Source organism: Sciurus carolinensis, chromosome 8 (genome assembly GCF_902686445.1).
Source record: "Sciurus carolinensis chromosome 8, mSciCar1.2, whole genome shotgun sequence".
NCBI lineage: Eukaryota > Metazoa > Chordata > Mammalia > Rodentia > Sciuridae > Sciurus > Sciurus carolinensis.
The window spans coordinates 137,344,915-137,360,310 of record NC_062220.1 but is presented as its reverse complement, the minus strand read 5'-3'; the positions used below and the strand labels follow the sequence as shown (position 1 = coordinate 137,360,310).

The 15,396-nt window shown below is 53.3% G+C and overlaps 1 protein-coding gene across 1 annotated transcript in view; it reads right to left on the bottom strand.

Annotated features, from left to right (window-relative positions):
- Tbx5 (T-box transcription factor 5) overlaps positions 1 to 14,223 on the bottom strand; it is a 43,764-nt gene extending 29,541 nt beyond the window's left edge. Inside the window, exons 1-6 of the mRNA XM_047562487.1 lie at positions 13,620 to 14,223; positions 11,737 to 11,921; positions 9,794 to 9,888; positions 7,621 to 7,740; positions 6,684 to 6,831; positions 3,214 to 3,366 (exon numbers count right to left, since the gene is read on the bottom strand). Of these exons, the coding sequence (XP_047418443.1) occupies positions 3,214 to 3,366; positions 6,684 to 6,831; positions 7,621 to 7,740; positions 9,794 to 9,888; positions 11,737 to 11,883 (663 nt within the window). The 5' untranslated portion in view covers positions 11,884 to 11,921; positions 13,620 to 14,223. The remainder of the gene's footprint in view (positions 1 to 3,213; positions 3,367 to 6,683; positions 6,832 to 7,620; positions 7,741 to 9,793; positions 9,889 to 11,736; positions 11,922 to 13,619) is intronic.
- Between the last annotated feature and the right edge of the window lie 1,173 nt (positions 14,224 to 15,396).

Sequence of the window (15,396 nt, the reverse complement as noted above, 5' to 3'; positions counted from 1 at the left end):
GGGTGGCAGTGGGTGGGGGGGGACAAATATAAATACCGGCTCCAACTGGTGAGACAGAGGTTGTAAAAATTAATGAGAATAATTGTTGTGAATTCTTGCTTTTGAAAAAAAAAGGGGGGGGGGAACTCAGGAGAGCCAAAAATCTTAATTATGTCTCTCTATTAGGGGTTCATTTCCTGGTCCCAACCAGAAAGCTCATACCTCATAAATATGGGCTGCATACACAATGATTTAAGCAGGAGGAAAATGCTTTCTGATGGAAAAGTAAGTTAATATTGGGGGCTAGAACTGCTCGCATACACGGCCATTGTTGCTAAGGGCAGGAAAATGAAATGCCCACGTGACCTTTTTTAACACCTAAATATTTCTAGGGATCGCTCTGGGAGCTGAAAACTGCAGCGAAAACCTTACAAAAACATGTTTCACAGAGTGAAACGTCGCTGGGGAAGATTCGAGTGTTTAAATATCTTTCTCAAGCTGTCAACCATCTGGGGAAATAATTCCCAAATCCAGCTTGGGATCGCAGCTGGACTGAGGAAATATGTCTCGTCATTAGGAGCCCTGCGGTCGCCGGGCATGTGACGGCGGCCTAAGAAATGAACTCTTGTCCAATACCTGCCCCCACCTGGTACCTGCACCCACGTGAAGAAAGATCATCCCGAAAGCACTGAGCCCTAGCACCAACACTTAAAAAAAAAAAAGTGACTTGGATTTTCCCAAATTGTCCTGGCAATTGACTCACGAAGAGTCCTTGAATTGACGACATGATCAGGGAACGAACCAAGGAAACCACAAAGACTAACATTTGTAGTTATTTTTCAACCACAGTCATAAGAACTTATTTAAAATCTGTCTTTCAGATTCTCAAATAGCCAGGGAGTGGTACTGAGGAGGCAGAGTGTTCCGGAATCTGTGTTTGGAACCCAGTCGCCCTCCTACCAGGTCAGCCAAGCCTTGGACCGACGGTTGCATCGCTGTGACTGACACCTGGAGGTAACCTGATGTCAAGCCCTGCTCTGCCCGTCTCCAGGGCCTGTCTCATGTCATCATCGTGATGATCTTACGGGGCAGATGTTCTTATTGTCCCCATTTTACAGACGGAAAAAACGGAGGAAGTCCATTGTCCAAAATCGAATGGATTTGAAACCAAGCAGTCTGCCCCCGGAGTCCGCCCGGCAGGCTACACAGCGTAAGAGCCCAGCTGGATTCCACCCATGAAGTCAGAATTCTCAATACCCGTTCCAGGTGGGACAATAAAGTAAGGAGAACGAGTCCACAAATCACGTGCAACCCCGGCCCGCTTATTTAAATCACACATCGTATATCCATGGGGGAAATGTTTGCAGGGTCTTGGACTTGACTGGAAATGTGTACTGCTTTGGCCTTACTCCTCACAGAGAAAATAGATGCCTAGGGACACTGAGAGTAAGAAGTGAGGGAACAGCCCCAATGGGTAGGAGAACAGAAAGTTGTCTCCTAGGAAATCCTTCTACTGCCTGCCAAGGACTATGTCAAGCTGGCTAAAAAGACCTTTATATGCAGTTCAACTGGACTCCTGGATCCAGGTAAAGAAAAATAAAAAAATTCCTGAATGCAAACCCTGTGTGTGATCACCAAATACACATGTATCTAAATGCACAGTTGAAGATGCACATTTTAGACCCATGAGCATTTAGACAGGAAGCACTTGAAATCCACACGTACGCACCCCACTGGTCGGACACCCATTCACATACACAGATTGCTGAATAGATTTGTGGGGGAAGAAAAATTTTATATAGAAATTTGGGAGGTGTTAGGTGTATTCGTGAGTTCTGCTGATTGTTTTACTGGCACGCACGTGTGTCAATCATGAAGTTGCATATGCTTTGAGGGGCCGGGGTGCAGATTAGTGGAAGAGTGTGTGCTTAGCTTTGTCTAAGGCCCTGAGTTCAATCCCCAGCTCCCCTCAAACAAATAAATAAGTGTGTACTTCCAATATCGCATGTTACGTTATGACATAAATAATGCTGCAAACAGAGAAGGGGAGAGACCTATCCCCAACTGGTGGGTCCTAAGGTCATAACTATACAGAATCTGGAATTTTTCCCCCAGGGACCTGAGCACCCACGTGGTTGTTGGCAGGATGATTTCAAGTGTCTACTTCTTTCTCTATGAACCTGGGCTTTCTTCAGAGAAAGAGAGAGGTTAAAAAAAAAGAGAGAGACCTGAGACAGACTCGGGCCCTGTGTTGGATCTGGGAGCTCCTGAGTATCTCTACATGTGGCCTTCAGCTTCCTTCTTGCCATTTGTCCTGTGACCACCACCACAAGGTTAAACGTGGGTTTGCAACAGCCTTAGAGGAAACAGCTTTCTAGGAGCTAGATGCAAACTGATCTGAAATAGCTCTGCCACTCCCAGGGATTTGAACTTCACCGTGCCTCACTCTTGCTGGTTCGAGAAGAGGAGAGGACTCAGGAAAATCTTCCTTCTCCTTTAAAAAGCAATTGCTTCTTCAAGGGAAGGAGGCTCTCCCAAGGTTCAGAAGGAGCCATCCACCACTGCTTGGCCTGGTCACTGACAACCTGAATTTGGAGACTACCTTCTCACAGTCCTGGCCTCAGTGGGGGGATGATCTGCCACCCACCTGCTCTGGAATGACCTTCATGGGGTGACTGGGGACTGTAGGGTGCTGACCTCCCCTGGCCTCTCCTGCCAGGCTCCATAGCCCTTACAGCTTCCTCCAAAGTAGGGTGGGGACAAAGGCCCCAGGACACTCCCCACATCCATCCAGGTAAGTTGCCCTGTGATCTGCCCTCACTGTCCCCACATGGACCGCCCCCTTGACCCCCAACGTTATCATTGCCTGTCCTCACTTGAAATGCCTCTAAAGGGAGGACGCTGGCCCTAACAGAAAAGGGTGTCCCATGGAAGGTAGCGCTAGCCACTCTCCCCATCAATAAAATGATGCCTTCCGGTGGCATCTGAGTGAGTGGCCATCAAAGTCATGACAAGTTCAGTTCCAACAGGTGACTGTGCATGACGGCCACATCAAGTCTGAGGATACATAGGAACCACTGCCTGCCACACCCTGGGGTAGACCTTGTGGGCACTCATTGCACACCACTCCTGTGGGGAGCCTGCCTCACAGCACAAAGTTGCTGCAGGGACTAGACCGCATATTCACGAAACCAGCAGTCAGCCCCAGGTGCTGGCTGCCGGAGCCCGGCTCACCTTGTGATTCTGATAGGAAGTCACCGCAATAAATGCTGTCTCTGGGAAGACGTGGGTGCAGAACGCCGTATTTTTGGAACCAAATCCATTATTTTCATCTGCTTTCACGATGTGTAATCTGGGCTGGTATTTGTGCATGGAGTTTAGAATAATCTAAAAATAATAAAGAGAATGAGATTGTAAGAAAATCAAAACTCCCTTTGTTTCCAGATAAATCCCTGCCCCCCCACACCAATTAGCCTCCCTCTATAGACTCTAGAAAAAATAGTCATTTTTTTCCCTTCTGTTTTGAAAAGGGGCCAATGATTTCATTAAAAAGAAACATTTCAAAAATGACAATTTCCAACCAAAAAAAGTCAAGGTAATATTCCAGGAATCTACCCAAGGCACACACAGCAGTAAATCAGAATTCTTAATAAAGTTTGCTTAATAAATTAACTCTCTGCATAGGGCACTTCCCACCCCCGACGGGAACCAATGCGTCTGGGTAAGGCTGGCAGCAATTTTGGAATGAGGAGGGTAAAAAACAAACACTCAAATACCCCCGCCCCCACCAGCAGCAAAACCCTCTAGGGATGCAAAGGAAGATACGAGCATTTGCAAAACTAGAATAAAACTCAGATTTTGCTGAGACTTGGACCTCAAATCTTGGCCCTTTGTTTGTGAAACATGCAAACTAGTGTCAATAAAAAGAGAATTTTAGAGGCAGGGAGTGCAGCCTGGCCTCTAAGGGGAGCGAGATATGGACAGGAAGCACCCAGCCACCCACCCATGGAAGCCTTGGAGGCTCCCTTTCTCCGACTCTATCAACACCTCCCCATCCACAGCCCACATCACCTCCAGGCTTGGAGTTGCTGCATCTGCTCTTGGGGGGATATGCTGTCCCCGCTCCTTCCCACCTTCCCCAGCTTTAGGGTTTCTCCGGGAAGAAGTGAGCTCTCTGAGCTGTAGCTTTGTGGGCAGGCAGACCTGCCCGCTGCCCGCTCTTGCTGGAGCCAGGGCGGTTGACGAGAGATGAGCATCGCTTCTAATAAAACCGGGTTTGTTGTCCTGATGACGCCTGGATTTTGATGCTCCCGGACCATGAACACTAATATTTACCAAAACTGTCCTAAGACCGACCCACCCAATGGGCGAATCGCTTGCCTTGAAGGGCCCCCAACTCTGGCCTGCTTTTTCCCCAGGATCGCAATCTGGAGCGACTGGGATTGTCTCAATGTCTTTGATTCTTTGCATTGATGACCCTGGGGCAGGATTTTCGGACAAACCCGGCAGACCGGCAGCCGGGAGGGGGAGGGGCGGCCACTCGCCGCCCTGCGCTCGCGACCCGGCCCAGGCTCTAATCTCCGGCCGCCGGGCCCGGCCGCCTCCCTGGCCGATAGCGACGCCGGCCGACCGGGGCAGCGTGGCGACAGAGAGACGCAGCGGCCCCCGCGGGCCGCCACAGCCCCCGGCCCGGCGCGGCCATCCTCCCGGCTTAGCCAAATTGCCTTGACGGCTGGGGACGGTGTGGAAACATCAACGCCGGGGCGATCTAATGGCTCCTAATTTCATTAGGGAGACTCTGGATTAAAAGTCCCGAGTTTGGGATACAGCGCCTCTGCGCCTTCTCCTGGGTTGCTCAGAAGGACCTGAACCAACTCTGAGAGTGACCCAAACTTGGTGGCAGGGCTGTGCGCCTTGCACATCTCCACCCCAGAGCATCCCCAAAGGCACAGCAGATAAGTACCGGGAAAGTTAGGCGCTGAGGTGGAACTGGGGGACCAGAATGCTTCCACCCCTCCCCCAACCAAGCCCCTGACCAGCCCAGCCAGCCAGGAGATGCACGTGGCACCTTTACAGAATGGTCTCCTTCCTCACAAACACTTGAGACCTAAAATGTCTGTTTGGAACCAGCAGCCAGGCTCCTTACGCGGGGCGTCCACACCCAGGAAAGCTGGAGATCATTTCTGCACAGGGTACCACCAGCAAGAAGCGCTAACACCCAGGTTTAAAGATAAAGGAGGCTCCGCGTTTTGGCCAGACGCACTCGGTATCCCTTGAAGTCCTCCCTGGAGCACAAAGAGGGCAAGGGACTTTCTCCTCTCTGAACAGCAGTTCCATCTCCCCACCACCCACTTTGCAGATCCAGGGAAGCCTCCTCTTTCCACCCCAGAACTCAGCAGGTCTGTGATGAGCCCTAAGACCTGGCCGGAGGAGATTCCGCATTTGATCCTTCACTGCTGTGCTCCCCCATGGCCAAATCCACACCAGCCCCGCTCCTTTCCCTAATCTGGAGACCATGTGTCCCTCTCTGGCCTCTCTCGGGAGAGACAACCTGGTGGGATAAAAGAGTCTCTTTGGAGTTAGAGCTACTCTCAAATCCCTGTTCCCAAATGCAAACTGCATGACCTTGGGCAGGTCACCGGGACTCCCCTTTCCAAAGGCTGTGCCTCTTGTCTTCCTGAGAAGGCTACTGTGAGGAGCAAATGCCCCAGGGAGAAGGAGCCCATTTGCATGATGACATCATCAAACGGGATCCTCAGCGCTGATTCCTAGGCTGTTCTAGCTAACGTTCATTTCCTGCAAAGAGATTTAGGGACATTCTGGCCAACTCCCCTCCCCCCAAAATCAGTGTTTTGTTCTTTGCTTTCTTTTGAGGAAGAGGAGTGACACCCTGCTGAGAAGTCCCTAAAAGCTACACACTGGCAGTGGAGGAGGCAGGACTGCATACTCCATATCCAGCATGTGCCCTCAGGGAATTCACCAGGTGCCCCTCTTGGAACCAACCTAGACTCTTGTGACTTCAGTGGCCACCTGTAGGAGAAGGGGCAGGCAAGCGGGGGTCTCCCTCTCACCCAGGACATTTCAAAACTGAGGCAGGACAGAGAAGTTAAATAGCCCCGTGCGTGGCCTTGAACAGGGTCCCTGCTGGGCCCCAGCATCCATGTTGTTTCAGACTGAAACAGTCCCCACCTCTCACCACCACTGGGACTAAGGCACAGACTGATGTCGCAAGCCCCACCGTCCAGGCCTGGAATAAGCAGCCCCAAGACTCTGGACCCTCAACAAAAGCAGAAAGTCAGGATTTGGTGGCACAGAGGCAACCCCAGGCCAAGGGAACCAGGGGAACCAGGAGCCCTGTCTCCGGCCACCAGGGAAATACAGACCCCGACCTGGCTCACAGGAGGCCAGCAGAGCGTGGGCCCTCTGAGCAGGAGGGTGGTGGACACAGAGGAGGAAGTAGTGACGAGGAAAAGCAAGAAAAGGGAAGTCGAATGGGAGGAGAGAAGTACAGGAGAAGGAAAGAGGAGAGAGAAGGGAGGAAGGGGGGAAGAAAGACAGGCGGAAAGCCGGATCAAAAAGGGAAGAAAGCGACCTGGGAGGGAAAACGGAAGAAGGAAATGGAGGAAAGTGGACCTGAGAAGCTGAGAAGAGTGGGGAGGGAGCGAGCGGACAGAGGAGGCCTGGCCCTGGGACTGGGTACTTACGTGCCCAAACGGGTCCAGGTGGTTGTTGGTGAGCTTCAGCTTCTGGAAGGAGACCAGCTGCCGCATCCAGTGCGCGCCGGTGGCCGGCGAGTCCGGGTGCACGTACAGGCGGCCGGGCATGGCGGGCTCTGCTTTGCCAGTCACGGACCTAAACCAAGGACAGGCATGACCTGGGGGCCTGTGGTGGCAGAGGAAGTACCACGCCAGGTGCCACCATACCAGGCAAGGGCTGCCAAGTACCAGCCGGGGAGATCCGGGAACCCGGGGCCCTCCAATCTGTGAGGCTCCCAGACGCCCCAGGGTGCCTGGCGCCAGCCTCCCGGCCACTCTCCTGGTGGCCTGACTCGCTCTTCTTCCACCTGGATCTTCCCCTAGCGGCCAGGCTGGCCCGGGGTCTTGTGGCCTCTCACGGCCCTCAGCCAGGCGGATTCTGGAAGTCTGAATGTGCAAAAAATCTTGCAAGCTTCTTAAGGGTTTGCAGAGGACTTCCTCTTCAAGCCTCTGCAGGACTGCAGGCGGGGAGCAATCCACCCAAGGAATGGGCCTCTCCTCGCTCGCCTTTTTAACTAAAATGCCAGGGGCCGAGTTTGTAATTTCATAAAAAAGGCATGTTCAAAGCAGGTAACTCATAAAAAATAACTGTAAATGGTTTTTATGCCCCCAGAAATACATCCAGGGCCTGGTAACGATACTTTCTAAAACTCCAGAGCCCATGTGTGCAGCAATCGATAGAGAACCTCGTTTCCTCTGAGCCTCAGTTTTCTGATCTATAAAATGGGAACTAATGGCTGCTGATTGGTTTTCGGGTGGTCAGCAGTATGCAATGGAATAGTCACACACATACCTGGTGCACACAGTAGGAACTAAAAAAATGTTTACTTATGCAAGATAGGGGATTCCAATTCCCTCCCTGCCCCCCTTCCACGCCGGTGCCTACCATTTATTATCTGCGAATTTATATCTGTGGTCATCCGCAGGAACAATGTCCATGAGGAGGATATACTTCGTTTTGGGATTAAGCCCAGTCACCTTTACTTTGTAACTGGGAAACATCCGCCTAGGAGAGAGGGGAGGGAGGAGAGACGGGGGAGGGGACAGAGAGCAAGAGGGAATTGATGTCAATATTCTGAGGAGCCCGTCTGCAAATTTTGATGGAAAAAGCAATTCCTGAGACAAGTAGAACACAGGAAAACTGGCTCCACTCCACTCTCCCTGTGATCCATCCCGGGTTTCCCTTGGAGTTATGGTGTGGGGAGGAGGAGAGCCAAGGGATGGGAAAGGAGGAGGCACCTGGGTACCTGTGGGGACTTCGGAGAAATAGCAACCAGAGGCTGCTTACAGAGAATTTTAAAGAGGCTTGAAAGGAACCCCCTTTCAAATCCTACTACATTCTCCTGGGGACAAAGTTTAGCCAGGTGCTCTGGCCCATTCTTGCATTACTTTACTGCAGAGTCAGTAGACACCAAGGTGTGCGCCCCAGGGACATGCAACTCGTGGGTGTGCCTCTGCCGCCTGTCCTGGCTTTGCTCGACCGCCCCCGGGGGCGGGGATTAGCGGCGGGTCCCGGCTTAACTCGGTTGGTGACCGACTGGGTCTCCAGCAGGAGCTCACTCTTAAACGCCCCACTTCGTCAAGGCTCCTGGCCCTCTTCCTTCGGACAGTCTACACTCGTGGGCCCTCGGCAAAGAAATTCCAAATCTATCCAGATTTGGTTTCGGCAAGAGCTGGGGCCTGACCTGGGGTTGGTGATGGAAAGGCGATGCGCGCAGGCTACCTCTCCGCGCGGGGCGCACTCCACGCTCGCCTCCCGCCTCGTGAGGAGTGCGCCCCAGAAAGCAAGGATTCTCCAGGCTGTACTGGGGCGCAAGGGCCAGATGCTGGACCTGCGCGGGCTCCGCGCTGGCGGGCAGGGGGAGCCGAGGCCTCTAAGCCTCGCGGTGTTTATCTGCCGGAGCTGCGCGCCTGGAGGCGTAGGCGCAGGAGACTTCGCAGGCCTTTTATAGTTACATCCTCGGCGCAGGCGAGGGGGGAAAAGGGTCCCAGCTCGGGCTTTCCTTCCCCCGCGGACTGGGAAGAGGACCTCAGTCCGTTGGTATAAACAGATCGCGCGCCTCCCAGTTCACTCAGGCCTTGGGCCGAGCGGGGGAGCCGACATTGTTTAATTTCAAATAATAATAAATGTCACTGTTGTCAGTTTATTGCGGGAGGCTTGGGCTGGAGAACCGGGGCGTCTGGAGAGTCTGCTCCACCCTCTGCCTTCGCACACTGGGCGGCGTGGGCCTGCCGGCCTCCCTCGCTCCACGCGCGCGCTCTGGGCAGACTCCGGGCCTTCCACCCTTCTCCGCGGGGAGGACCAGAACAGCACCGGGAGGCATGTGTTGAGGATGTCCTCAGGCCTGGGCCTGAGCCCTCTCACACTCAGAGAGCTAGCCACACGACTCTGCCGTCCCCTCCCCCATAAGTCTAGCATTTCCAGCTCAAACTCCGCGAGCTTTGAAGGGGAACTCTGGGGCCAGTCTTGGCCAAGATGCCGTGTTTATCGGTGTCTGCGTATAGAGCTCCACCGAGCCCCGGTTCAGTTTCAAAGGCTTCGCCTGCTTCTATAAACAATGGAAGAGGTAGCGAATACATTCAACAATTCAGAGTTTGGCAATCGGGTGGGACCCTGGAACCACTCCAAGGTCAGGGAGGGTGGGAATGCGGCTGGGGGCGAGGGATCAAGTCCGAGACCTATGAAACCCAAAGCCCTTCTCTGTTTCCCTTTCCCTCTTCTCTCCCTTTCCCCTGCTCTCTCTCTCTCTCACTACTAATCCGTCCAGAGAGCACAGGCTTCCATGCTTTTTATTTCTAAATAGGAGATGGGAGAAATGCCTAGTTTCCAGAGTTGAGTGTTTGGGGTGTATCCCCATCCTCCTGAGGACCCGCAGAAGAATTCTCACTGTGCCTCTTTAATCAGAATTGAGTCAAACAAATATTCTGTCCCCCGCCAACTTAGACTTTCTCTGCACCCCGTCCTCTGCGTCTCCGATCTGTCTTGCTCCCCAACCGCAACCATGCTTCTCGCCTCCCACAACTTTCCTGTGCTCCCTCTGGACTCCCAGCCAGCTCACCTTCCAGCCTTTGTTATGATCATCTCTGTGCCCACTTCGTGAAATTTCAGCCACAGTTCTCTTTCGTGGAGAAACACCTTGATTCCTTCCATGCCCTGCAGGCCCGAGAAAGACTGCAGTGAGAAGCCGTGGGGGCATCATCGGAAATTCTTTGCCCAACTCCAGAACACCTTCTCCCACCGCCTGGCAGCCTGGGGACTCAGAGGGTGAAAAGTGCCTCCACCCGCGGCAGAGTTATCTGGGCTCTGGAGCACCCTACAGCCTCCGCCCAGGAATCCCTGTGCCTGCTCAGCTGGGAGGGGGCTCTCCATGGGCACCTGATTCCACGGTGCCATACAGTGCCCCTAAGGCCATCAACACAAAGCTCGGGAGTCATCAGCAATATCAGGGGTCTCCAGGATGGTGGGGAGGACCCACTGGCCAAATTTCAATTCACTTGATCTGGGAAATGGTGTGTGTGTTGGGGGCGGGGGTCTCAATCTAGGGAAAATATAAAAAAACCACTGAGGACATTCTCCGTAGACAACCTGATATCCACTCCCAAAAAACACGAATATGCAAATCATTTGCTTGTGAATGCTTATTCTCAGTCATGGTAGAACATATTAAGGAATTTTAAATATAAAAATGTATTATATTACGGCTCTAATATATGTAGTTACAGTCCAAAACAAAAAGTCTCAATGTCTATATTGACAATCTTCCCAAGCCCTCCCACCATGCCAGCAATTTTGAATGTGGGGAACAGCTGAAATCAATATTTTCACTTTCAATGAAAAGTTATTTTACAAAATCAATGCAAAAATAGATATGGAGTCTTTATGTAGAAACAATTGGCAATTGTCTAAAGAGTGGATTTGTTTTTCCACAAAAGAAAAAATTCTGAGCCCTGAGCCTATGGTGTACTCCCATAATCCCAGCTACTCAGGGTGGCAAGTTCCAGGCCAGCCTGGGCAATTTATTGAGACCTTGTCCCAAATTTTAAAAAAATTAGTAAATTTAAAAGTCGGTGCAATCCCCTGGGTTCAGTCCCCAGTACCAAAGTAATATTGATGATGATCATTTTGTAAGTTTCCCAAACTGTGCTTGCAGGCTGGTACTTAATAAATATTACACATATTTTCCGAAATATGAAGACAAAAGAGAAAGTCTGAAAAAGCCTGGAAGGACACGGGACTCTAAGGAAGGCTGTAGCTATGTGTACCAGTCTCTTCCGGTCACGTCTACCGCTTCATGGTCTGTGACAACTATTTAAAATCATCTTTGGTCTTCTAGGGCCTTTGGCACCCCGTGAGCCGGGGGTTAGGGCGCAGAGCGCAAGGCAGGGGCTCCTCCCTCCGCTGGGGCCCAGCTTCAAGTCAGGCGAGCCCGCGACTTCCTGTGCCCTCTCTGGCCAGCCTCCTGCGCTCCCCTCGGCCTGCGAGGGCGCGCCAGCCCGCCAGGCCCCGACCGCAAGACAAATGGTGCGGGGCGCGGGTCTCGGCGGCGGCGCGCAGGAGACTGGCAGAGGCGAAGGCTACGGAAGATCTAAAGAAGGTCAAGCCATCGCTCATACCGGCCTGAAGCAGCCGCTGACCCGGCACTTAATAAGGCGCTCAGGGCCAATTCTACACCTAGTGCAGCAGGAAAGGAATTCTCTGGGCCATTGTTTGCTGACCTCAAATAGCCGGATAATTGAGATTTCTCTAACAGTTTAACTAGGTTTCAAAAATCCTCAGGCCATAAAGATAATCGTCACAATAAAGTGCATTGGAATACACTGGTATTTGGGGAGACAGAGCAGAGAACGGCGGAACTGAGTGGGAATGACAAGGAAAAGGGACAATAACAAACCTTCGGCTCCCCACCCCTGCCCTGCACCCTCAGAAGGAATCCAGCAGGGAAGCGGGACTCCAGTCGGCTTTGGTGTCTGCAAAGGGCCTCCAGGTACGAGGTCTGCTTACCTGCTGGGTGAAGGCGGCCTGCGGAGAGGACGGGGACTTGCTGGGGGCCCCTAGTGTGCTCTCAGGTTTTGAATCACAGGACAGGTCTTTTGAGTCAGGCTCCAGAGGCGTGTGCGCCAGGCCAAAGCCCTCATCCGCGTCGGCCATGGTGCGCCCAGGGCCCTGTGCCCGTGCGAGGTTCTGTTCTGAGAAAGAGAGAGAGAGAGAGAGAGAAAGTTGGAGCGTGGAGAGTACAGCTCAGCGTCAGGAGGGAGCGGTTTGACCCCGTTTCCAGCTACCGGCCCCTCGGTTCCCAGCTGAAGGGGACTGCAGAAAGTTCTATTATTATTATTACTATTACTTTCTGACCACGCACAACCTCTTGCGAAAGACCCGCGTCAGACCCGGAGGAGGAGAGGCCCCCATCTCCCCTGCGCAGGCTCTCCACGATAAGCGAGCTGCCCGTCAAATTTGTCTGAACTCCTGAAAGAGCCAATAAAGATAAGGGTCGGTATTTTTGGAAGCCATTGGGTACCAACCAAAAACAAAACAAAACAAAAACCCAGTATCCTTTTTCGAATTTCTTTTCTTCGTCCAATTGCAGGAGGCCATCGGAATTTTTGATTAAACCTCAAGAGAGGAAGAGTTGTCTAAAGCCTGTAACAACCCGCCTCTAGCAAAACCAAACCCTAGGAAGGATGTGCAAATGGAGAGCCCAGGTCCGAAAGAGAATTCGCGTGCATCTTTTTTCAGCTACAGGCCGTACGACGAAAAGTCCTTTTTTAAAAAAAAGTCATCCCTTAGCTCCAACCTTAAGCAAGACTTATTTTAAAAAATAAAGAGTAGTCAGACGGAAGGCCCCGGAAAGAAAGCAACCGCTCGCTCTGGCAGGTCGGAGAGAGGAGAGTACTGAGTGCCAGTAGCCTGCGCTCCGCCGCCGCCGGGGATGCGTGTTCTCCCTGCTTGCTCGGCTCTCTGCTCCGGGCCCGGTATTTTTTCGAGCGTCCAGGCCGAGGGGAGCTTCTCCAAGCTGCAGCCCGGCCTGGCTCGCTGAAACGGCAGGCAGGACTAGCGCTAGGTCGGAGGGGACAAAATCGGTCCCGCATAAATCCGGGGTTGCAGGAGTGGAGCTGATCTCGCCTTCTGCCGCGGCGGCGAGAGCGACCCGGGGCTGCAGCTTCAGAGGACGGACCCCGCAAAATCAGGGCGGCAAGGCCGTTGGAGCCGGGATGAGTCTCTCCTGCTCTCTGATCTCCTTCCAATCTCCTCCACATTTCCAAGTAGGGATTCCCACCACCATCGCCTCCACCCCGCCTCGAATCATCGGCGGGATTTTGGGAAGGGGGTGCGAAGGATGGGCCCCACAATCTTGGCATATGCGTGGGCAAACGGTTGAATTTCCCTGGTCTGTAATGGCCCGAGACCTAAATATGGGACCGAGAAGGCCAGCTTCTGAGGCCCGACCTCCAAACAGCTTCCTTCCCCTCGGCCTGGGGGATTTTGGGGAGGCAGGGAGAGGAGCCCCGGCAGCCTGCTTACAACAAAAGAAAGCAGGGCCGGCGCCCCCGCCCCCGACACGCACGCGCTCCCATTCACTGCGGATCCCCGAGAGAATCCCACCGCGCGCCCCTGCCAGGGTCCGGGCAGCTTGGGGCTGGCGGAGACGAACGAGATGCGGTTTGACAGAACCAGGCCGCGCGTCCTTCAAGCCTCAGCGCCGCTACCCCAGCCGCGGCCGCCTTCCGGGCTGCACTCGCCCGGGATCTCCGGCCGCGCAAAACCTCTGCGAGCCGGGCGCGGCAGAACGCAGGCAAGGCTGGAGTCCGCCATTCGCTCCTCCGCGAGCGGACTCCGCGCCAGCAGGCTCCCTCCCCAGCTTCCCGGGCCATCAGCGGGGACATTACCTCGCTCGGTGAAGCCGGTGCGTTCACCACATCCCCTCTTGCTCTTAGAAGGGAAGCCGGCGGCGAGGTGGGGGTGCAGGCATGGTGACTCCGGGGTTTACGCTGGGGACTGCTGGCCCAGCCTAGCGCCTACTGCTGCCCACAAAGGAGCACCCAGCGCTGGAGTCTCGGCGGCGACTGCCCACCTCCAATACACACCTCCTCGGCGTGCGATCGCCCTCCTAAACGCTTCCAACTTGTCAGGCGCCAGAAGGGCTCCGAAAAACACAAACCAGCAGCTCCGAGAGTGTCCGCAACCATATAACCTCAGTGCCGGAATCCTCCTTTGCAACCCCAGGAGGGAAAGTTGGGAGACCAGAGGGAGCCACGGGGAATTGTCCAAGTCCTTCTCTGAGCACCGCGTTCAGGGTTAAAGTTCCGGAATTCGAGGTAACAGTCTCTCTCTCTCTCTCTCTCTCTCTCTCTCTCTCTCTCTCTCTCTCTCTCTCTCAGAAATACAAGCCAACTTTGCTGAGTGCAGTGACGTTGGATTGCCTTGATGCTTACAAAGTACTGAAATTGCCTATCCAACTAGCTCCCACCGCACACTGCCTGCCCCTTCTCTCTCTCTCTCTCCCTCTCTCTCTCTCTCTCTCTCTCTCTCTCTCTCTCTCTCCCCCCCCCACCCTCCACCCTCCTCCACCACCTTTTCCACTAGATTTCCCAAACATTCAAATCATAACAGGACTCTCAAACCCAGACCTGGCAATGGACCCCTCCTCTCTGCCCCCTCCCCAACTTTCATCCATCTCAGCTGCTCTAGACCAGCAGTGGTTTCAGAAGAAAAAAAATGAAAAAAAAAAAAAAAAAGCCTTCACAAATCATGGTAAACCCAGCCGGCTTCTACCCGGGAAGTACAGGAATCTCAGCGACTGGCCCTGCAGAGAATGGAGTCTGAACACACACACACACACACACACACACACACACACCATGGATGGGCCTCTGAAGCCTGCATCCTCTCTCTAGAGTTGACCTCAGATGGAGAACTGAGTGACCCCACCTGGCTGGACAAGCCCGGGTGGCTGCCCTGACACCTCTCCTCCACGCCCCACTCCTCACCACCACCCTCAACGACTGGGGGTGAGACAGAGAGAAGGTGCATTGGGATAGGGACCAAGATCACAGATGCCAAGACATGGACATCGGTCCCCACCCTCCATCCCCCATCTGCCGGGGTCACCAGACTGCCCTGGCTGGACATGTACATAAGGCAGTGCCCAGTTTTATTAAAGTAATCAAGCAGTCATTGGAAACTGGTTGGGGTCTTCTTCTCTGTGTGCCCGGCCTGTGTTTCCCTCTCTGAAACGTATTATTTTGAGGTTCAGTGGAAGAGGTCAGTAGAAACGTAAACACAAGAGGTCTCCGTGTGAGCAGACCCAGATTGGGCCACCAAATACTGGTGCTTGGAGTCAATGCCAGTAGTTCCAGTTTCTCCATTCTATTTCCCACTCTCAGCTCCTGTGCCTCTGTTCTTCTCTGGGGCTCTAATTAGGGACTCACACCCAGGAAGTCAAGGTCTGGAGAGAAGAATGCAGGGAGCAGAAATGACCTGGAGACCAGCAGTTGTGTGGCCCTCTGTGATTGTTCTGCCAAATTCCCAGGCCAGGTCACCACTGCAAAATTGCAAAGGGGACTGTCCAACGCTAGATGTGGGGCAACTTGGGAGGAAAGCAACTCCACCTTTCAGGTTGGTTTTCAAATAGACCTTGGCTAAGGCGATTTATTTATTTGTGAA